Source organism: Hyalella azteca, unplaced genomic scaffold (assembly GCF_000764305.2).
Source record: "Hyalella azteca isolate HAZT.00-mixed unplaced genomic scaffold, Hazt_2.0.2 contig13886, whole genome shotgun sequence".
In the NCBI taxonomy this organism is placed as follows: domain Eukaryota; kingdom Metazoa; phylum Arthropoda; class Malacostraca; order Amphipoda; family Hyalellidae; genus Hyalella; species Hyalella azteca.
The window spans coordinates 331,656-355,024 of record NW_025943791.1 but is presented as its reverse complement, the minus strand read 5'-3'; the positions used below and the strand labels follow the sequence as shown (position 1 = coordinate 355,024).

The window sequence follows — 23,369 nt, the reverse complement described above, 5'->3', positions numbered from 1 at the left end:
AATTACAAAGCTAAACAAATATATCAGTAATGAAAAAGTTATATAATCAATGGAACATAGAAATACTTGGAAACTAAGGAGCTGGGCAGACGATACTGCTGTAACAACATTAATAATAATATACGCTTAAAAAGACAACACTTTTAGAGAAGCCAGTGTCTCCGATGTAACACATGGACAATGAATTCCTCAGGCCCTGAGGTAAGCGCTAGCGACGTATCACGTTTACCCACCCTAATGCCATCCAGCCATCGGCACGCTAGACCATAATGCCATCCAGCCATCGGCACGCTAGACCATAATGCCATCCAGCCATCGGCACGCTAGACCATAATGCCATCCAGCCATCGGCACGCTAGACCATATATTGAATCGTGGCGTCTGAACTGCGCGACGTCTCAACTGATAGGAATTATCTTTAGAATACGGAGCAGAGCTCAGTATAATCAGCAATTTCCTTCTTTTGACTATTTGAAAACATGCGTTTAGAAAATTACTTTCTAAGCACCACTTCTAAGGAGACCGGAGTCTCCAATATTACATATGAACAATGAACTTCTTATTTTATCTCTACTTAAATATTTAAAATAATAATTTTTACATTTTATACATTATTTTTTATTATGTAATTTGATTCGTGCATTGTCTCGTACTTTACGCAAGCGTGCAAAATTTCGGATCGATTGGACAGGTAGAAGTGTGTTGAATATAGATTATAAGATTTGTAGAAGACAAAATTATTTGTTCAATTTTTTGTTAAACTAAATTTTTTTATTTCTTAAATTATATATTCTGTCAATTGTTTCATGCATTGTCTCCAACTTTACGAAAGTGTGTAAAATTTCGGACTGATGGTAAAGGTAGAAGTGTGTTAAATATCGAATATAAGATTTGTAGCAGACAGACAAACAACAAAAAGTGAAGTTAAAGAGAAGTGTTGTAAAAAATTAATTAGTTAACAAGAAAGATAACTGGATTACTCGTACAACGTAAGCTCAATAAATGAATAATTAAGTTGCATTAAGCAATATTCTATTCTGCAATTTATCTCAAAATGATCGGGAGTTCCGCTAAAATTGTCTACATCCACCTGAAAGCATATATTGCCATTATTTATTTTACATACATTTCCGAAAAATGTAACGAATGACGAAAAAATTAAAGTTACTGTATCGAATAATATGCTTGTGAATTTAGTTTGCATGCATTACCGTTTTTACTCTTTTAATTGGTTAACATGAAAAAATATCGTTTGAGAAACGGTGTCGTATAAATTACACAAATTGCTCTACTGAAAAGGTGATGTGTAAAGAAAGAGATCAATAGGCACTTTAATGTGGCAGTGACTGTGGAGCTTCCTAATTACTATATTTTCTCATGACGTATATACATATATCGAGCTACAGGTGGTATATGAGCCCTAATGGCAGCCCTGACTCCAGAGCATTAAATCTTTGTGGCTTTACATACATGGCTCTTGTTCAATGCAACTTTAATAATATGCGTTTAAAAATTACTTTTTAAAGACAACACTTCCAAAGAATCCAGTGTCTCCAATCTTACAAATACACAATGAATTTATTTTTTAATTTTCGAATTGAAAAAATTAGTTTTTCATTTTTTTTAACATATACATTTTTAATATATAATTTTTTCAAAATTAATTATTCTATTAATTGATTCATGCATTGCCTCTGACTTCACACAAGTGTGCAAAATTTTATATCAATTAGACAGGTAAAAGTGTGTCAAATATCAGTTATAAGATTGGTGCTGACAAAATTATTTTTTCAATTTTTCTAATATTGAAACAAAAAACTTTTTTTAATTTCTAAAATCATTTATTTTGACATTTGATTCACGCATTGTCTCCAACTTTACACAAGTGTACAAAATTTCAGATCGATAGGATAAGTAGAAGTGTAATAAATTTCGATTACAAGATTTGTAGCAGACAGACAGACAGACAAACAGACAAGAAGTGAAGTCAAAGAGAAGTGTAGTAAAAATCGGCCTAAGAAATGTCGGTCGTTTCTCCGTATAACTCCCGAACGAAGGCGAAATCGAAAAAAATTGTCAAGAGCTAAACATCACCGTTTGAAGGTTAGGTTTGTATATCCAAAGTTTCGTTTAAATCTGCACAGAAGTTAAAAAGAAATTTCTTGTTCACTGCGTAGTTCGAACCGTGCCGCCATTTAACTCACGAATGAAGGTAAAATTCCAAAAATTTTAACGAGCTAAACATCGTCGTTAGGTCCTAATGAATACGTGTACCAAGTTTCATTGAGCTACCTTCATTACTTTGTGAGATATTACTTGTTCACTGAATTTGGAGATATGCCGCATGACCGGCCGCAAGTCCGGCCGTAAATTTGTCCGAGACGTCGGAAAGCTATCCGATCCGCAAGCTGGTTGTGCAATTATTGTTCGGTGGAGGATCGTCAATGAAATAGGCGGCGGAATTTGGCAATGATATTGCGAACTTTAGAATAGTATTCCAGCACCAAGATTCCTTTCCACTCTTGTTTACCTGACGAATGAATATACTAATGCTTGAATAATATTCATTCACATCGCAGAATTATGCGGAAAATAGTAATTGCTAGTCAAATTTTATGGGCTTTTAATGAAATGATTATTATTTTCTTAGATAGATTAAAACCTGTAATTTAATAGTTTTGTCTCATATTTAAGTTGCGATGGTTCATCAGGAAAATAACTGTATATTTCAGAGGCCGAACCATCAAAACTAGCTCAGTTATCCGTAACGTCCCAAGTACACGTAGCAGCAAATTTCTCGTCTGTGATTGGTGGGTTTAGCTTGGGAAGCCGACAGATACTGGCTGACGGATTTAAAAATACTTGATTTTTTTTTTGTTGGTCTGGCCCATAATTCGATAGAGAATCGCCATGCAAACAACTCATCTACAGATTTCGCCGCCATTATAGAGAGCCTGCCGAGCCCCGCGGCGTAGGTGAGATACAATGTGAGGTATAAAGCCCTCCGAGTAGCCGGTGATGGGGCATCGTTCCCGTAGCACGCACATTGTGACTCACTATCACCAATTAACTGTTAGGCAATGATTAATGCCACATAAAAGCTCTAAAGCCTTATATTGACTGTGTGTTTGGATTTCTGTATTACCCACACTATGATTACTAATTAATGATTGATTACCTTTAAAATAAACAAAACTACCAAGCGCTCAAACTTCCGCAATTTTTTAGTAAATGCTACACATAGAGTGATGCTCTGCTAATGTTGTAGCAAATCAGAAGTTGAGATTAACAAGTTGACCGATGCAATAAAGGACTATATTGAATTTAAATTTACTGAATATCTTTCAACAAACTATCGTTTCCTTTTACGAGTTATTTTCGATTTCTTACCTGTCATAATTTTATTTAGTTTTGAACTTGAAACAAATCTTTCCTTCTGCTTTTGATGTGGAAAATCGATTGCCACTTTTCAAGTTGGACAAATTTCTTTCAAATTTTCATGGAAAGAATCATCGCTGTCAGCATAAAAACGTAACTTTTGGACTTTTGGTAAGTTTCATAATTTCTGAGGAACATAATATAACTTTTCTCAACAAAATGCGTATCCCATCCCACCCCACTATTTCTCCTACTATCCCTTTCCCAATCACTGTGAATCTGCCGGAACGGTATTAATTTTATCTTTTGTGATTTATAAAGAGCAGGGAAGATTCACAATTCCACTTGTGAATGCTCTGCAAATCAGCTCTGCAAAGTCAGATAATTTCTGAGGCGTTTTTGCTCATCAGTTTTCATAATTTGTACCAAAGAAAATTGATCGATGGAAAATCTGAGTCAATTTACTGCTCTTAGACGATAAACTTTATCGCAATCTTGACTGATTTGGCATAAGAAATGATCTGCAACAGATCCATATTCACACAAAGGGCGTGCGTTGTTAAGATCCGAGTTTACCCTGGCCAAAATAACGAAAACACCTTCGAATTCTTATCTCCATGTTAATTCACAATAAATGCTTTGGTATATTTTTTGGAACACTCTAGAAATAAATTTTTTCAGTATGTTCATGCTTGTGAGCATACCTTTTAAGGTTCAAAATTGTGGGGGAAATAAAACGAAAATAAAAGGTTTGAAATTTGAATTATAACTGTAGGAGAAAAATATAATGTTTCGTTCTCCTAAAATGAACGCCGCACTATATTACCCCAAAATACAGTCCGGTATATGCTAAATGAAGTCCGGAGCACAAAGGAAGAAGTTTTAGAACAGGAAACCTGCTTCCGCATCCATCTCATTCAGCAGTATACGCGTTCATGCCGAGCAGTTCAACTTCCCGGTGCCGATAGTGATTCTAGAATTTTAGTCTCCACAACCGGTGTTTCTGATCTGCGAATTTTCAAGTCCCTATATGTGATGATGTTGGGTTCAATTAAGTGGTTTAAAGTTTTTATATTTATTCAAGAACAGTTCAGAATCACGATCATTACTAGGTAGACTATTACACTAAGGAGAGACTATAACTATAGAGAGTCTTCTAGAGAGGAAAGGGACTTCGCTCTGTCTTGCAGAGACAAACAAATGACACAAATAAATACACATCAAAATGAACAATACAGAAAGATAATTCAATAATCTAAAAAACAATAATTCACGGCCACTTAAGGAAGAGCACTGATCCAAATTCACGCGTACCTGAGAATAGCGTACTGCAGCCTATAATAGCTCAGTCAGCCTCACAAGGAAATCAGAGACAAAGTGCTTCAACTTGACTGGCTAGGCCTTACAACAAGTACTATTCCGACAAGTAGTGCGGATAACCTTCTTACACTATATTTTTAAACAGAAGCCTAGTTTAAATGCCGCCTACAGTTCATATCCCCTTAAAATTGTAAATAGATAGATTTGTCTGCTAATATTTGCTTCATTCTTATTTGTTTTCATTTGACGAATTATTTTTTAAAATCTTCAATGTAAATTTAGTTTCCTAATTGTTTGTACTTTTGATTTAGGTTTTGAAATGACGAGTGAGCTGGACTCAAAAACGTTTTCATTTTCAAGAACTGGTGAATTCTTCGACTGTTTTCTTTGCTTTTAAATTCTTGACAAACATGCGATTACCCCCACGATTTCGAGTGACCCCCACGATTCCGAGTGATACATGTACCCCCAAAACATGTACCCCCACGATTTCGAGTGATACATATTCTGCTCAAACCTCTGTTCTACCACGGTTTAATTGTTACTTTTCCAGTCTAGCAGTCAAGCTAGATACTCTGTTAGTCTACGTAATACGTTGCCTGAGTTGCATCAGTTGTTCCGTCTTCGCAAGGCGTCACCTCAGGATCTTTATTTTGCCGTCAGATCTGATTCAAATTTCCGTCCCGAGTAATGTAAGTATCTATCAACTCAATGTTAATGGTTTTGCATTTTATTTTCAAGTAAATGTACAATAATCGTAGAAACGAGCTCAATATCTACACTTTCTTGAACTACTCCGCTTAATTCTAAACGAATATTTTGAAAAGTTCAATTCTATGGAATCCCACGCTCAATTCAGCACTTAAAAAGGCCCGAATTTCATAAGTTTCTGTAACAATTAGAGGGTGAAACACAAAGTTGCAAGTTGCATGATTTTATTTAAGCACACCGTAAATTGCAGGATCTGAAACGTATAACCGAAGCTCTTACCGAATCATCCGACAAAATGAATTACTAAGTAGAGCTGCTACAGATGAATGTGGCACAGTTTTGACTAACTGACGAGATAGACAACTCGATCATCCTATTGAATATTAAGCGCACCTAGTTAATAACAATAATAACACCTAGTTATTATTGCGAGGTCTCAACAGCTTTACTGGCAACGCAAAATATTGGCATCCGGGTACTTGACAATGCCACGAGTTCTTCAGTAGATGACTGGAGAGAAGCCTTTTCAGAAGCCAGAAGAGATGACCATGAAACTGGCCGTTCAGCATTGCGAAAATTTACGCACCGCTGACAAAATATTGGAGCACATCGTGGAAGATTGACGAGAGCGCGAGAAGACTGAGGGGTATGATCAGAGTTCAAAGCCACATGTCAAGGAAGAAGGGTCGAAAGTTGAGGAGTAGGCGAAGATCTGCTTTTTTTATGACAACACTCTTTGACAAGGCTTTCTTGTATATGAAGAATTACTCAAAGGCATTCCGTGTATTGAAGTTTCTGACGATAATGTAATGATTGTAATTGTTCAAGATTGTGAAAATTATATCCATTGCTGTGCTGTAGTCTGAAGGGCAAAATATAAGAGTATATAGAGGTTGATAATGCCGAGATGGGAACTGTTGATGGGATGGCAATATCCATGGTTGATGGTGCCGAGAGGGAGCTGTTGATGGGATGGCAATATCCATGGCCATAATGTTTGCATCCCGTCTCGGCGTGAGAGATGGAGGAGACCGAATTGTAGTACTTCTGGCCTCGGAGCCCTACCAATAAATTCACACAGCACACATTTCAAATAAACTAATTGTTAAGAGAATATATGAGTAAGAATAAGATGTATGAGTAATATATATATATAATATATATATTCACACTCATAAGAATATATGAGTATGAATATATAAAGCAAACAATAGTGCACATTAGTGACATATATATCGTATTGACGGTACGTGGTGGTACCAGGTGGTGCATAGAGACTCTTCTAGACCTCCAAGTTTTGTGCAAGCACACAAAGATTGTGAACCCCTGGACAAGAGGATATACGGGGAATAGAAAATTGGAAAAGAGCATAGACAGATTCAGTCTGCGATTTAGGGGTGGATTGACCGAATATATTCTGGGGAAAGCCTTGCACCGGAACCAGAAAACGGTGAGTAACGGGGTGTAATAAGCCGTGGCCGGCTTGTGCTCTCCAAAGAGAACAAAAATACGATGAAGAGTGAAGGAAAGACAGCGTAGGGAGCCCCAAATGAAGAAAGTAAACAGTCAGAAAAGATTATCTGGAGAGCGAAGCTTCGCTGAGCAGCAAAATAATCAAAACGCATTATTGTTACAAATGGCGGTGGGTGCGCCTCCAATGGTCAGCCCAGTTAGCGATTCCCGGAAACCAGGCCAGTGGGAAAGACCGGGACATATACTACATGACGTAGTCCGGGACACATACTACATGACGTAGGCCCCAAGAAATCGTAGGAATCTTAAAGTCATTAATTAGTCGAAAAGGATTCTTAATCAGGGGCTTCCTATTGTGTCAATTCATCACCGCTGCACTTTTATTGTAGGTATAAGTCATTTAACATGATAAACTATCAAATAACAGGTAAACGAGAAACTATGTATATATTTATTCCAGGATACTTCGCAACAGAATGAGCATCACATATGTTGGAATACTGTGCCACATAAGTAATTCATTCATGTAAATAATAATATCATTTTAGGAAATCTTAACGTCTTGGTAATCTTAATCACGGTGGAGATGAGTGGTGTAAAAAATGTTGAGCATTCTTCAAAAATTGCCAAGCAAAAATGCTTCACAGCAGCCGATTGGTTACGCATTACTCAAAAAATAAAAATACTTCACGACACCAAACGGTTCCAAAATGGTGCAAATTATTCACCCGAGGAAATTTTGAACAACTTATAGCGCCGAAATATTTTACGACCACGAAATGGCGGATAAACTGAGAAAAAAAAATTAACAAAAGCAAATTGTGCATAAGCGAGCAAAAATTATGTAATTATGTCGAGCAAAAATTATGTAACTAACATCGATCATGTAACTAACATATTACCAAACTCCATCGCAGAACATAATATTGAACATAAATTGTTACGAATAATCCTTAATAAGAAAAATGGATTCAGTCATCGTCCCTGAAAAATTTCACAACAGCAAATGGTGCATAAAATCTAGTGCCAAAATACTTCACAACAGCAAATGTTGTATTATGTTTCATAATTCACACAGGATGTCGCAACCAACTTGATTTTCAGTTCATAGTCAAATTCACGTAGGCACCGCGTGCGGCTCCGACAGTGCAAGATTAACCCTCCAGATACACATTATGTTCCGCAAGCCGCTCCGACAGTGCAAGATTAACCCTCCAGATACACATGATGTTCCTCAAGCCGCTCCGACAGTACAAGGATCACTGTCCAGATACACATGATGTTCCTCAAGCCGCTCCGACAGTGCAAGATTAACCCTCCAGATACACATGATGTTCCGCAAGGCGCGCCGACAGTACAAGGTTCACCCTCCAGATACACATGATGTTCCTCAAGCCGCTCCTACGGTGCGTGGTTCAGGTACACTCAGGGAACCAGCCGATCATGACTTCGCCCGAGCGCAGGAAAGATGAGGTTGTGGCTTGTGTCGCGTTCTTGTAGCTTACCCATGTCCTCCCGTCCGCTGTGACCGAGCACAGAGCATTTGAAAGGTAACTAATAAGGGTTTTTGTATTTTGAACATAGGAATGATAGTTTGCAACTAACTTTAAAATGAATTTCTTTAACGGATGTAGGAGTAAGCGGACCATTTCCTACTATAAGTGACGTAACGTGTTTCACCGAGCATCTGATCTTCTGCCTTCATAATTTATTTTTAGTATTTATTTTACGTTGCTCCTTCATTTCCTATATTCTTATAATCGGGTCATAAGTCATTAAGACCGAACTCGAGCTTGATCCTGAATTGTTAATATGTTCCCGGAAAGTTTTCCGAACAAGCAACTTTTATTCATTCTGACGAGAGTAGTGTAAATTATACGAATTAAATTTGGAATATTCATTCGTGATTAGTTTAGATTGAAGTATATAAGTTTACTCACCTTAATAGATAGCTCGTGTAACACATTTTTTGTGCATCACAATGTTCCTCCTATATTATGGGGCTACATATTTCAACATGGAAACAATTGCGCAAATGCTTTATTTATCTTAATTAATGTAGTTGCCCAAATATTTGTATCAATTAGAGGCTAGAATTTCTGTTCAATAATTCAAAATTAAACCCATACTGTGTGATCTGTTCCATTATAATAATAAAAATAATTATTATTATTATGACATAATTTAATATATGGCATTAGAACGAAAAAAATCAATCGCGAGACTTGAGCGTGGATAAAAGGCTGCCATGAGCGCATGTTTGTCAATACTTACATGAAAAACTAGTGAACAACATCACGCAGTTGTAGGAGGAGCAGCGATAAAAGATCTCGGAGAGGGGGAGAAACCACTGCCACAAGTCGTATTCATAGAAATACACGTCTTTGACGGCCACAAGTTTGCAACCTGACGTACGGAAACAAAAAAAAAGGAATCAGTTATGTAGGAATAGTGTTTTCAGTCATCTGTTTTTTTTCCTGTATAAAATTTAAAACGTAACGAGAAATTAGAAAATAATCCAACAACAAGAATTAGTCCAAACTAGTATTTTTATGGCTACCTGACTCGAATTTCATTGAAGTTGCTTTCTGGCCGTGATCGAGGACGTACGTATGTGTTTGCGGGTCCCTATTTTTTCACTTTTTACTATGCCGGTTTGACTTATCTCTCGAATTTGTACCGAAACGATTTCAGTAAAAGGTTCTATTTCAGTGCAGTTCAGTAAAAATTCTGCGAATAGTGAGAAAAAGCGGCTAGTACAATTGTTTTATTCCCGACAAATGCCAGTGCATGTAGCGAGGGCAAGCTTAATTGTAGCTTGTTGGGAACCCTCGGCGGCCGCCTATCAACCAGAAAACAACGGTGCCTTCAGCACGCTCAGGCCTCGTCTTCCTATACCCTCCCCACCCTCTTGGCCCCTATCCCTCCCCTTCTCCAAAGCCTGTCGCGTCGATCCCTTGATTCCCCCAGCCCACCCCTGTCTTTTCCCTCGCCAGCTACAGCTCAGCAGTTCCGCCAGTCGAAATTTTCGAGGGAATTTGACTGAACTCAACTCAACTCTCTTTTGTATTTTTCTCCGTCCTTTTCTCCGTTCAAGAGGTCTAGTTCGAGCATTTTAAAATGGCTGGACAGAAAATAAAAAGAGTCGAAAAGCCCTCTACGGCCTCTAGAAAAAAAATGAAACCAAATCAGCCTAGCTAGAGATGAAAGTTTTCAGGTACTGCAAAGAGATCTCTCCGAGCGAAGTCCAGACGGTCATCTGTAAACGATGCGAAGATCTCATTTGTAGCAGCTGTTCGAAGATGAGCTCTAAGGAGTTCTCGTTTCTCCAGAAATCTAAATTACTTCATTGGTTTTGCCGTGATTGCTAAAAACAAATTCTTGGTGCTCGAAAAAGCGAGGAGTCGGTGGAAGAGCACGGCAATGAATCGAAATCGTTGAATGATGTAGTAAACTCCTTGAGTGAGATGGTGCGCTCGCTGAGTGACAAATTGAGCTCGCTATGCAATGAGATGACTGAAGTGAAGGTTCAGCTGAAAAATACAGAAGAAATAGACGTAAAGAACAAGAGAGCTGATTTATCTGAAGTAGCTAGCGAAAGCTCACGTGAATTACTTGCTAGAGAACGTAGGAAGGCCAACTTGTTTTGGCTTGGGATTCCCGATAGTACCGCATCTGATGCGAAGGACCGAGTGATGGATGACACGGCATTTGTTGTAGAATGTTGCAGCAAGGTGCTCAACACACCGATTAATGTTATATAGTGCAAGAAGCTACGCTCGAAGGATGCTGCTGCCAACACCTGCAGACCTCACCTGCAGACCTCTTTTGGCGAATGTAAAGGATCCTGTTCAGGTCTGGAGCGTGCTGAAAACAGAGAAAAAGCTTCGAGAAGGGGCTGATTACACGTCAGTTTTTGTAAAGAAAGATTCCACCCCATTAGAGAGGGTGGTTTTTCGCAAGAAATGGCAGGAGAGAATCAGGCGGACCCTAAATATTCTAGATCTAGTGTTTATTAGTGAAGAATCATTGATAAACGAGCTTCGCCACGAGGCTCCGTCGGGCAAAAGCCATCACCAATCATTGTTTTTCACTATTAAGTGCTGTGCAGAAAAGACGCTTCGGAAACGTGAATGTTTGAACTTTGCGCAAGGCGACTATGGTAAACTCCGTGAGGCGTTGAATGCGGCGAATATTTCGGACTGTTTTAAGGACACAAATGTGGCTGATTCATGGTCATTTCTCAAAGAAGCGGTTATGTCTGCAGTTGATGCCTGCGTACCTAAGATTACGCTTGGAGGAGTCAAAAAGTCCCAGTGGATGTACGGTACAGTTAAAGCTCAGCTAAAGACCAAGAAGGAAGCATACAAGCGTTATTGACGAACTCGCAGCGATTCTGATTATAACCTGTATGCAAGGGCTCGAAATCAAGCTAAAAAAGTCTGTCGCACTGCAGTGAAAAACTTCTAAAAAATATTGCTAAAAACGCAAAAAAGAATCCGAAAGCCTTCTTTTTGTACGCTAGTTCGAAGTGTAAGACAAACAACGGTATATCTGATTTGGGAATAGACCAAAGAAAGATTTCCTCTGATGAGGGCAAGGCTAACGTTCTTAATCAGTTTTTAAGCAGTGTGTTCACAGATGAGGACTGGAACAGTATTCCAGATATTGAGGAGCGCCCAGTCGACTCAAAATTAATAAATTTTGAAATACAAGAAGAAGTTCTCAGACGCCTGATCGCTGTAAATCCAAACAAGTCATGTGGGCCAGACGGCTTTCATCCCAGATTGCTCAAAGAATTAGCAGCCGTTCTGGCCGGCCCATTGACATTATTCTTTCAAAAAACATTGAATGAAGGAACTTTGCCGTCCGATTGGAAAGAATCTCAAGTAACACCATTGTTCAAAAAAGGTGACAAAAGTAGCCCCGGCATCTATCGCCCTGTCAGTCTGACGAGTGTTGTTTGTAAGGTAATGGAATCTGTTGTGAGGGATAGGATTATCGATCACTTGACTGTTCATCATCTATCAGATTGTCAACATGGTTTTATTGCCGGTAGATCCTGCACCACTAACTTATTGTGTACGTTGAACGATTGGACTAGCCTGCTGGGCGAAAGGCAGCCAGTGGATGCATTGCACCTCGATTTTGCCAAAGCATATGATAGTGTTCCGCAAAAGCAGCTGTTACGTAAAATGAAGTCTTTGGGAATTGAAGGAAACGTACTCCAATGGAGTACGTTTCCAATGGAGTACGCACATTTCTTCTCGCTTCGAGTCACCGACATTTGGAACAGCCTCCCTGATAACATCGTTGACGCTCCGAGTATGAACGCCTTCAAAAACAGACTGGACGAAGCTATGCAGGAGCATATGTTCAGTCTTAAAAGGCCTAGCAAATTACGGACCAGGCAATAAGTCTAGCAGCTATCTCAATCAACCGTCAGTTATGGAAAGATCGGGTTCCAAAGGCCGGATCCCTTGTGAATCAAGTCACGAAAAATTCAAGAATCGGCAACAGGCCATGGGGCTATTTATTCAGTGCCGACACTTCTATTCTATTCTAATGGATCAGAGGCTTTCTAGTATACAGCAGCTCCGGCGGCTTGTCAATGTTGCGGAGAATCAGGCACTAAAAAATGTAGGTAGACGACAACGTGTCAGCATTAACGGAACCGTGTTAGACTAGGCATCAGTGCGCAGTGGCGTGCCACAAGGAAGCGTTCTTGGGCCTATTTTGTTCATTACTTTTATAAACGATCTGCCAGAAGCAGTGTCCAGCCTATGCTCCATGTATGCCGAAGACACAGAAGTTTATAAAAAAGTGAAGGATGCGTCAAGTAAAGCGCAATTGCAAGATGATGTTGTCAGTTAAGTTAACTGTGCTGATACGTGGCAGCTGCGGTTTAATGCTGACAAGTGTTAAGTACTTGTAAGTGTAACAAGTGTAAAGTACTAAAGTCGGCGATAAAGTACTGTTGACAAGTGTAAAGTACTAAAGTCGGCGACAGGCCACATCAGGCCTACACTTCAGCGCCGACATCACTAAGTTACTTCACTTCGGGAAGAACAATGAACAGCAAGATTACAGTATGAGGAGACATGGTTACAACAAGAGAGTAATGATTGAGAAGTCTAGTGTGGAAAAAGATCTCGGAGTTTATGTCGACAAGGAGCTGAAATTTTCTAAGCATGTTGAAACGAAAGCTAATGCATCCAACAAATTTCTTGGTCTAATCAGACGCTCTTACGAGTTCCTAGATGCAGAAGCGATAAAGCAGTACGTTGTTTGTTGCTGTCGTGCGCCCGAATCTAGAGTTTGGAAACGTTGTGTGGTCACCGAGATTTGAAAAGGACAAAAATTTAATAGAGAATGTTCAGAGACGTGCAACAAGGATAATTCCAGGCTTGAAGGGCAAGTTCTATAAAGAAAGATTAAAGATTATGAAGCTACCAAGCCTCAGATATCGAGGTCTGCGTGAGGACCTCATTGAAATGTAAAAGTATAAGCATGGTTTATACAAGATCCCTGAAGGATTACTGGAATTTTAAACAAGAACCAACACCAGCTAGGGGCCACAGCTATATACTAAAAAAACTACGCTGTAACTTGTCCAAGCGACAACATTTCTTCTCGCTTCGATTCACCGACATGTGGAACAGCCTCCCTTATTACATCGTTGGCGCTCCGAGTATAAACGCGTTCAAGAACAGACTAGATGAAGTTATGGAAAAATATATGTTCAGATTTTAAATACCTAGCACCATATCGAACCCGGTGGAAGTCTAGTAGCTATTTCAAACTATCGTCAGTCTTGAAAAGATCCGATCAAATGACACGATTTTAGATCAGTGAACAAGTCGCGAAAAGTTCAAGAATCGGCGACAGGCCTCATCAGTCCTATTCTTTAGCGCCGACATCACTATATATGTTAAGTTATGTTATGAATTTAACTCGCATGATATGTCAGAATATTAAAACGCAGGCGAATTGATCACAGTGATTGCTTCAGAAAAATAAACGGCTGAAATTTAGATATGGATTGCGCTTTTACCTCAACAAGCTTGAAATAATTGTTTTTCACAAATTTACTTGATAAATTTATAATTGAATTAATTTTCGAACTTAGGTCTTTTTTGTGGCGTAAAACGTAAGCGTTTTGCACAAGACACAACTTCATAAGCTAGAATAATAAATGCTTGATCATGAAAACCTAAGGTACTCGAATTGTTTTTACGCGTTTTATATATTTATAAACTTCTTCAGGAAAGGAAAATACGGACTGACGTCTCTTATGGACGCGTCGAATCATTCATTTGTAGCTTTTCCAACCACCACATCTGTAGAAAGAGCCATTATTTGCAACAGAGACAAGTTTTTTTAATAAAAAAGGTGAGCATTTGTGTAGATTTTACAACATGCATCACGCTTTTTATTGCCTCAAGAGGTTGCATTAACTGAGTCTGTGTTGTCTGTTCATCTAGGAGCGCAGCCGTGAGTCACATATTTAAATCTTAACTTGCCTGGGAAGGCTAGGTTTGGGTTATGCCGCGCACCAAACTTCTTTATCGAACGAAGGTGCAGGATATGGTGCGCTAAACATTTGAAATTGCTAAAAAGATTAGAAATTTTCAGATTTTCGTAGCGGTTTTTTTGATCGTCTGTGTATTTTATTCTAAGATAATGGCAAATCCTATTCTCATGTTTGAATGAAAAATATGATGATTCAAGAAAATATAAAGTATTTATTCTAAGTTCTCATCTGAATTGTTATGAGTTACATTAACAGATCAAGCACGATATCTATCCAAAAAATATGAATACTAACTTTTGTTCTGACTGCGCTTGTCAAGATAGAACTGGGCGCCGGAGCAGATATAACCTGGCAGGGGCAGGACACCGGGGTGGTACGGCAGCTCGGTCTCCAGAGAGTACGGCACACAGACTTGTGTTGTTGGACACGAGTTGCGGGAACACGGACCCTGTTGTAAAAATTAATTAGAATAAGTTAATCATAATATGTAGTGAATGTTACCTAATGGCAGGTCTCCTGGTCTGATGGCAACCACCACTACATTATAACCGCCTGGGCGCGACAGCTTGGACAGGGATCTTTTTGCCAATAATATTCTAGATATTCTAGTCCGATAGTGTTGAAACATTATTCATTCATGAGCAAGGCAAGCAAAAAACAGCATTGAATGGTTCTTCAATACGAGGTATCGAAAGAAGCATGTACGACAGCCTGGCTCTAAAACAGGTGGTATTTAGTTCAGCCTTTCTGAATTTCATTCTGAGCACCCATAATAAGGCCCATAATGCTTGGGGCATTGAAGACGCTGAAAAGGTAGTGCTCGCGTTACTAACGCGCCGTTTAGTTTGAACGTCGCTCATTGGTTTTTGTAATGAAGTAAAATGCAAATTTCCACTACTTGCTGCGAGACCACACAGATTGAGTAGGACCGGCCCTGATGTGGACGTTGAATTAGTTACAGCCATCAGATACGATGCCGATCCCGTCTTGCATACTGGTTCCTTTCTTATAGGGTTTTGTCTCAGATGCCAGAGTGAGTTGCGTGCGATTGTGGTGAAATTTAAATATGATTACTTGGTGAAATATCGTGATTTGTGTGATTATTTTGATTTGTTATTTGTATGCATTTACTTTTGGTTTCTGTTGTAGGATCGTGCGTTATTCTCAGATCTCCATGCTCTAGCTCTCTCCTCGCATTTTGCTCTCCTCGCACTTCGCTTCCTCCGCATTTAATTTGTTAGTTCGTTTAATCCGTGCCGCACCTCTGTAAAATCGTTAGTGTGATTTGTTTAGTTTCAATTTGCCCTTTATCTTTAATAAATTTAAGAAAGTTCGTTTGCGTTAACTATCCGCTCGGTCCAAGCTTTGCTGATCCATTAGGGAAGTTGCATTTAATTTCCGGTCATTGGTGGACGTGAAAATTAGACCATCCGAGCTTCTGAGGTGACGCGATTGGCTATTCGGGGATTCAAGATTAGTTCGTCACAGTTTTCATGTACGATTGCTCTCGATGTATTAAAAAGGTGATTGTTTTGTGGTGCGCAACTCTCCCGTTACCGTTAAAGTGCCTGATATTTTACTTATTTACTCATTAGTGTCGCACCCTTAAATCTCAATCTCGACTTAACTCAAACCTTAATTATGGAACACCAAAAACTGAATGGCCTAATTTTTGCCGTTCAATTTGATGCCCAATACGTGCCGTCCAGGATCAAACTAACTTGTATGAAGCGATCCTGCTAAAAGTAGCTCTTGCTAAGAACTTGATTCCTTCCGCCTCCAGAATCCGTTATTTTTTCTCAAAATTCTAACATATTCAGTATTATTGAAATCACTTGTTTGCTTAAATCGCAAATTAACCAAGAATTTAGAAGCAAAGACAATACCACAAAAATTTCCATTACTCTATGAAAGAAAACGTATCGGAATCCAGCTCCATCGTCAGTTCAGAACACAAGTCCTAGAAACACATATACAGTCAACTAGTTGAGTAAAATCCACGGTCAGGTATTCAAACGGAATGTTTTAAAATACTTCAACGTGAACGGAAGGTTCAAAACGGAACGTTTTGAAACGCACGAGGGTTCTTGTGGTCGAACGGAAGTCAGCGAGAGGCAACTGACACTTGATACTCGCCCGTGATGCTAAACATATCGTTCTGCAAAAACAAATATTGAAAACTTGACGAGAAGAAAACTCTGAGAAGTATGCTAGGATTTCATTACGTAGTCCAGAATACGCTCTGAGGCTACGCCGCTATGCCAACCAGAAGCCTTACAATCAAAACTCGCTCAAATTAAGTACACGTAGCGGCACATTGGTGGGTTTAGCCGTCAGTTATTGGCTAATAGGACAGCCCCAGCTGGGCCTTGAGTAACGCGTTATCGGAAGGATGAATTTCAGATTCGTGGTAACAAAATGTGTTAATTCGTGAGGAGTAAATTAATTTTTAAATGAGAACTTACAGGCGGCGGTGTTATGGTGTAATAGGCCCAGCCTGGCGCAGCGACACGGGTAGTCCAGTTGTTCATCAGCTCACACGCACCGCCTGCGAACCAGACATAATAATTCAGCGGTCCTAATGTCCGGCAAGAATAAGAATTGCCTACTCAACCCATAAAAAATTGATATTATTCTAATTACGTTATGCGTTCCAATTAACATATACGCCCAAAGAATTTTATTCTGCTTGAATAAACAGTTACACCGGAATACATTACCAAGCGGAGTGAATTAACGGATTTAATAACATTGAAAAAATTGAAGACCTAGCAAATTCTACCTATAGCGATCCCTTAGAAATACGAAAGGACATATAATACGGATTCCTATAGAATAGAATAGAAATGTCGGCACTGAAGAAATAGGGCCATGGCCTGTTGCCGATTCTTGAATTTTCGTGACTTGATTCACAAGGGATCCGGCCTTTGGAACCCGATCTTTCCATAACTGACGATTGATTGAGATAGCTGCTGGACTTATTGCCTGGTCCGGAATTTGATAGGCATTTTAAGACTGAACATATACTCCTGCATAGCTTCGTCTAGTCTGTTCTTGAACTCGGAGCGTCAACGGAGCGTCAACGGAGGGAGCGTCAACGATACTATCAGGGAGGCTGTTCCACATGTCGGTGACTCGAAGCGAGAAGAAATGTTTTTGCGTGGGTGTGTTGCACCGCAGTTTTTTTAGTTTATAGCTGTGGCCCCTGGTGTTGGTTCTTGTTTCACTAGTAATCCTTCTGGAACCTTGTATAAGCCATGAATATACTTGTAAGCTTCAATGAGTTCCCCACGCAGACGTCGATAACTGAGGCTTGGAATCTTCATAATCTTTAATCTTTCCTCATAGGACTTGCTTTTCAAGCCCGGAATTATCCTTGTTGCACGTCTTTGAACACTCTCTATTTAATTTCTGTCCTTTTCAAGTTTCGGTGACCACACGACGTTTCCAAACTCTAGGTTCGGGCGCACGACAGCAACAAACAACTGCTTCAACGCTTCTGCATCTAGGAACGCGAAAGAGCGTCTGATCAGTCCAAGTCGTTTATTGACTTTATTAACTTGACCTTCAATATGCTTAGAAAACTTCAACTCATTGTCGATATTAACTCCTAAATCTTTTTCCATTGTCGACTTCGACATCATCACTCTGTCGTTGCAACCGTGTCTTCTTATACTGTAATCTTGCTGTTCATTATTCTTGCCAAGGTGGATTACTTTACATTTGTCAGCGTTAAAACGCAGCTGCCACTTATCAGCCCAGTCAACCAGCCTGTCAAAATCACCTTGTAACTGTACTTTTTGCGACATATTCTTCACTGTATTATAAATTTTTGTGTCGTCAGCAAACATCGAGCACACGCTAGACACCGCTTCTGACAGATCGTTTATAAACGCAACGAATAAAACAGGCCCGAGAACGCTTCCTTGTGGCACGCCGCTGCGCACTGGAGCCCAGTCTGATAAGGCCCCATTAATACTGACACGTTGTCGTCTCTCTACTAGAAAATCTCTGATCCATTTGAGTACATTTCTGTCAATTCTTAAAGACTGCAATTTCCGCAACAGCCGTTCATGTGGGACACTGTCAAATGCCTTGGCAAAATCGAGGTACACTGCATCTACTGGCTCCCTTTCGTCCAGCAGGCGGGTCCATTCGTTCAGAGTAGACAAGAGGTTAGTGGTGCAGGATCTCTCAGCAATAAAGCCATGTTGACAGTCTGATAGGAGATTATTAGCAGTCAAATGGTCCATCAATCGATCCCTCACAACAGATTCCATTACCTTGCAAACGACACTTGTCAATCTAACAGGGCGATAGTTGCCCGGGCAGCTTCTGTCACCTTTTTTGAACAATGGTGTCACTTGAGCTTCTCTCCAGTCAGCCGGCAACATTCCTTCGTTCAAAGTTTTTCGAAAAAATGACATCTAAAGGGCCGGCTATCTATCTAAAGGACGGCTAATCTATTTCTCAACATTTGTGGGTCAATGGTAAACAGAGTGTCACAAAAGGCACACGGGTGTCGAAAGAAAATTATTATTTCATCAGCTGGACAATATTATTTTTAATCGCAAATTGTCACATTGTATTGACTTTTAGGAAGGAAAAAGAAACTGTGCAATAAAAATCTCCAGCACAAAATTCCAAAGTGAATATTTTCGTATTATTGACATCCATTTGGTTCAACTGTGATGTATGGTCTGGCTCAATAGTGAGGTATTGTCTGGCTCAATATTGATGTATTGTCTGGCTCAATAGTGCTGCATTATCTGGCTCAATAGTGATGTGTTGTCTGGCTCAATAGGGATGCATTATCTGGCTCAATAGTGATGTGTTGTCTGGCTCAATAGTGATGCATTGTCTTTGGCTCAATAGTGATGTATTATCTGGCTCAATAGTGATGCATTGTATGGCTCAATAGTGATGTATTGTCTGGCTCAATAGTGATGTATTCTCTGGCTCAATAGTGATGTATTGTCGGGCTCAATAGTGATGTATTGTCTGGCTCAATAGTGATGCATTGTCTGGCTCAATAGTGATGTATTGTCTGGCTCAATAGTGATGTTAGATTTCATTTTTATGGCTACCACAGCATAGCATGAGCATGTATTCCACAAAATGGCTTGCTAACGTTTACTTGAGGGCTCTGGTAATATTTTTGCTGGTTTATTTCAAATCAGCAGACTTTTGATATTTGGAAAATGTTACAAAGGAAAATCATTCTTGTTAAATCACAACATTTCATGTTCTATGAAGAATCTATCATACCAAGTTCTCACTCACTACGTACTCGCAGTGACATCAATTATAAGCATGATTTCTTTGCAGAAGATCAAAATTTATTGAACACAAATGTTATAAACGCTAAATTCTTAACTATTTCAATTTCAACCCAAGAACTCCACCAAAAATATGTACTCAGTATTATAAATGACAAAATAATCGCTATATATCATCTTTTATGAAGAAACCTAACCCTTTGGCTTTTTGGAATGCAATTTAAATTTCACTTAAAAAATTGTACATCAAAATCGTTTTAATATCAAACATAGATGGTGACTTTATTGCAGAGAAAATAATAGTTGGCAACAGTTAGCAAAACTTCTCTCTCTAAACGCTATTTCCTTGCTTCTGTCGCCGGGAAAACATCGCCTGTAAGAAATGAGCACATTATATACTTCGTGTTCTGAACCAAAGTAAACTTCGTCTCTTCTTTTGGAACAAAAAAAAAACACGACTCTGCTTGCCGTCATACACCCCATTCGTTCGAATGGTCTGCATTAGTGAAACTGAGCTGATTTTAAAAAACGAATATCCATGTGAAGTCATCATCAAGAACGTCCATTTATATATAATCAAACTACACCTCAAATATGCCCCTCTATCTGTGCAGCATCTACGGCTTATATTCTACGCTGTAGCGGTACCCGTACACTGTTGGATTGGATGCTGGCTGGTCGGGCCAAGTGGCAGAGGCGACGATGCCACCCTGGCCAAAACCATTCCTTTCGATAACTCACCCAGCTACATTCCTGTATCGCGAACTTATAAAAAAAAACTCTGTAAGTTATGGAAAATTAGACCTCAAAAATGCACGATTGAGTTCTGATTAAATTGTTTCTGTCGAGCAATGAAGACAGGGCACTTCTTGAGCATTGGGCACCAGACTGAGGCTAGTTGAGCTACCAGTTTGCTGTCTTCTCAGAGGGACTTCGGACGCGTGTCTTTGCTCGTCAGAAGTCCTGTGGGATTTCGCGCTACTAGGGGATTGTTCCTGAGCGCCCCACCGCTGAGCTCGCGGTGTCTGACCGTTGGTCGCAGTTGTGTGGTTAAGTTATGTAGGTAGGTTTCCATACACTTCCCTTCTCAGTCTCTTGTGCGGGCGGCGGAATCCCGTGTAAGCGACCTCTTGTTCGAGAGTCTTAGTTTCTGTTGCTTTTCACCTGTCCCTCCTTGTCACTTTGTCTCTTTGAGATTCTAACGCTGCTCCTCTCGAGCCAGCTTCAGTGGGCTGGACAATTGAGGCCTTCCGCCCCTTGTGGGCGAGGAATGATTTTTTTATTTAAAAAAACTTTCGATAACTGAGACCTTCCACCTCTTTGGTGATGTTCATCTTGACTTCCGGTGCGAGATAGCTAAATAGTGAAGCGCTAGTAAACATTTGGTCACCAAACTAATTAAATAACTACTAGTTTAGTGTACGTCACCTTTGTAGTTGAAGTAGAAGCAGAGTGGCGTAACATCTCCGCACAAACGCAAGCACTCCAGTGGACCGCTCACTTTTGTGCTCAGCAGAAGACTTCCTGAGAAGCGCTGTCCATTTCCTGAAATTGTTTTTTAACATGAGACTTAGACGGTAACATTTACTTAAGTTAAGGATAATTTGATATCTTAAGACAGTGAAGTAGAATGAAAGAATTGAACTTCCATAAATGGTCACGCTTTTTCCTAAATTGCATCTGAACGGCATTCCTATAATTCACGCGGCATTAATTCCTCGCGTGCTTCCACACGTGTAGTCCTATGAATTCTTCGTGATAAAGAAATTATTAAAGCAATTCAAGTTGAACCGTGTGTTGCATGAATAAAAATCAGGGAACACAAATGTCTTCAAACTCACCACTCAAAATTACCATCAGATTTTCATAAAAATAAGTATTTACAGTTTCCAGGGAGTGAGAAAAGTTTAGTAATTCCAAACATCCCACCATCTATCCGAAACATCTTCCGGTATGCTCTTTGATAAAAGCTCATACAGTACACATGAAACTCTCTTCAACTATTACATAATATTTGCCATCAGAAGTGAATAAAGTTTCTCATATTTTAAGTCCCTATCATGTGAGTAATGAGTACATTACAAACGAGCTGGTTAACAATATAATACAACATTATTGTGACCCATAGATCTTCCTCAGTGGTGAAATAACACATGTCAAAATGAAACCTCCATTTTTTTTCTCTCTGATTTGGGTTAAAAATTTAGGATACATTTTATAATCTCTGAGCTTTTTGTAGTTTTATTTTATTTTTTTCCACTTGCTTGTTTCTGTTTTAGGTGATCGAAACTAATGAAAGTTTTGGAGAAATTCTTAATTTACATAAAATCTTATAGTATTTTGTATCATAATATGCTAACACAGAAACTTTAGAATTCATGATCCAGACCATAAGAGTATAAGCTTTCAGGACTGTCATTATTCTCATTCGTCTTATATAATCACACACAGGAGGTAAATTGTATTTGTCGTCATAGGAACAAAATGGAGGGACTCTCGTCACGTAATGTTATTCCTTGTTTAAATCATGCAATGACAGGGATATCAGAATTAATTTCAAAGCAATAATTGATAAATTAATCTCATTTGTTGGGGGAACTTGCTTAAAATGTAAGCAATTGAGTATTGATTTCAACTGAATTAATATGAGCTTAATTCACTGTGGATACATGAATACCATTAAAGACATGGTTATTCGCAAGACACCGAGCATCATACAGAGAACGCACCCGAAGACTTAGCAGTGAATGTCGCTGTATTGCCGAGCCCAGCCACGTAGGTGAGATACCAGGCGAAGGAGAGCCCAGCGAGCAGTAGAGGATGGGTCGTCATTGTCCTAAGTCCTAACACACAAAATTTTTACATTAATCAATGAAATCGTGGTTATTTCTTTACATTTTAATATCAATAAAGCAGATAAGGTTGAAAACTCAACAAGTTTTTCAAGATATTAGAATATTTACAGTAGATCTTCCCTTCGACAGAGTAAAGAGGAATAACTATAGAAATTGCGGCGATGGAGTGAGATTGAGAATTATGAATGTTTTTAATTGACTACTACTGTGTTACTATAGCATGGGGAAATTGTGCCTATAATAAATGGAAAATAATTTATATAGGCATTAAATAATGCATAAATGTATTTATTGGTAAACTACTCATTAAACTCTTCTTTGTTTGTATGACATTTGCAATCCGCCATTTATTTTGTTTAAAAAAGCAAAATATTAATTTTTGGTTCTGATTTAGACTGACATTTTTTTAGAAAATAAAAATTCCAATTTGCCACAAACTTTGAACATTTATTAAACTGAAATTAAAAATTAATGGATGGTTTGAGCTGGTCTTTCTATTAAAACATTCGCGACACTCTAATCTCAAGTATATCCCTATCCCTAGAAATGCCATTGTAAGCGCCACGGTGACTTCCGAACGCTCTTACGTCAGCGCCAGTCAGACAACCGAACTTTAACCCTGCATGGAAGTGAACTTGATATTTTTGACACTTTATTGATAACGAAGGCACTGGAGGATAATAAAGATTAAGAGTAAATACAGAAGCAATAACAAATGAACCCAAAGTAGCTTGTAGCGAATCTATTGTTGGTGGTAGTGTACTAATGATTCTGTAAACAAAATTAATAAACTTAACAAAATTCGGCTATAATACTTAT

The 23,369-nt window shown here is 39.0% G+C and overlaps 1 protein-coding gene across 1 annotated transcript; it reads right to left on the bottom strand.

Moving 5' to 3' along the window:
- Nucleotides 1–7,891: 7,891 nt before the first annotated feature.
- On the bottom strand, nt 7,892–22,527 carry LOC108670629. The gene is made up of 6 exons (XM_018158099.1): nt 22,425–22,527; nt 21,124–21,240; nt 16,882–16,964; nt 14,711–14,864; nt 9,157–9,288; nt 7,892–8,404 (listed from the first exon to the last, which is right to left on the bottom strand). The coding sequence occupies exons 1-6, from the start codon at nt 22,525–22,527 to the stop codon at nt 8,298–8,300; spliced, it is 696 nt and encodes a 231-aa protein (XP_018013588.1). The 3' UTR covers nt 7,892–8,297.
- Between the last annotated feature and the right edge of the window lie 842 nt (nt 22,528–23,369).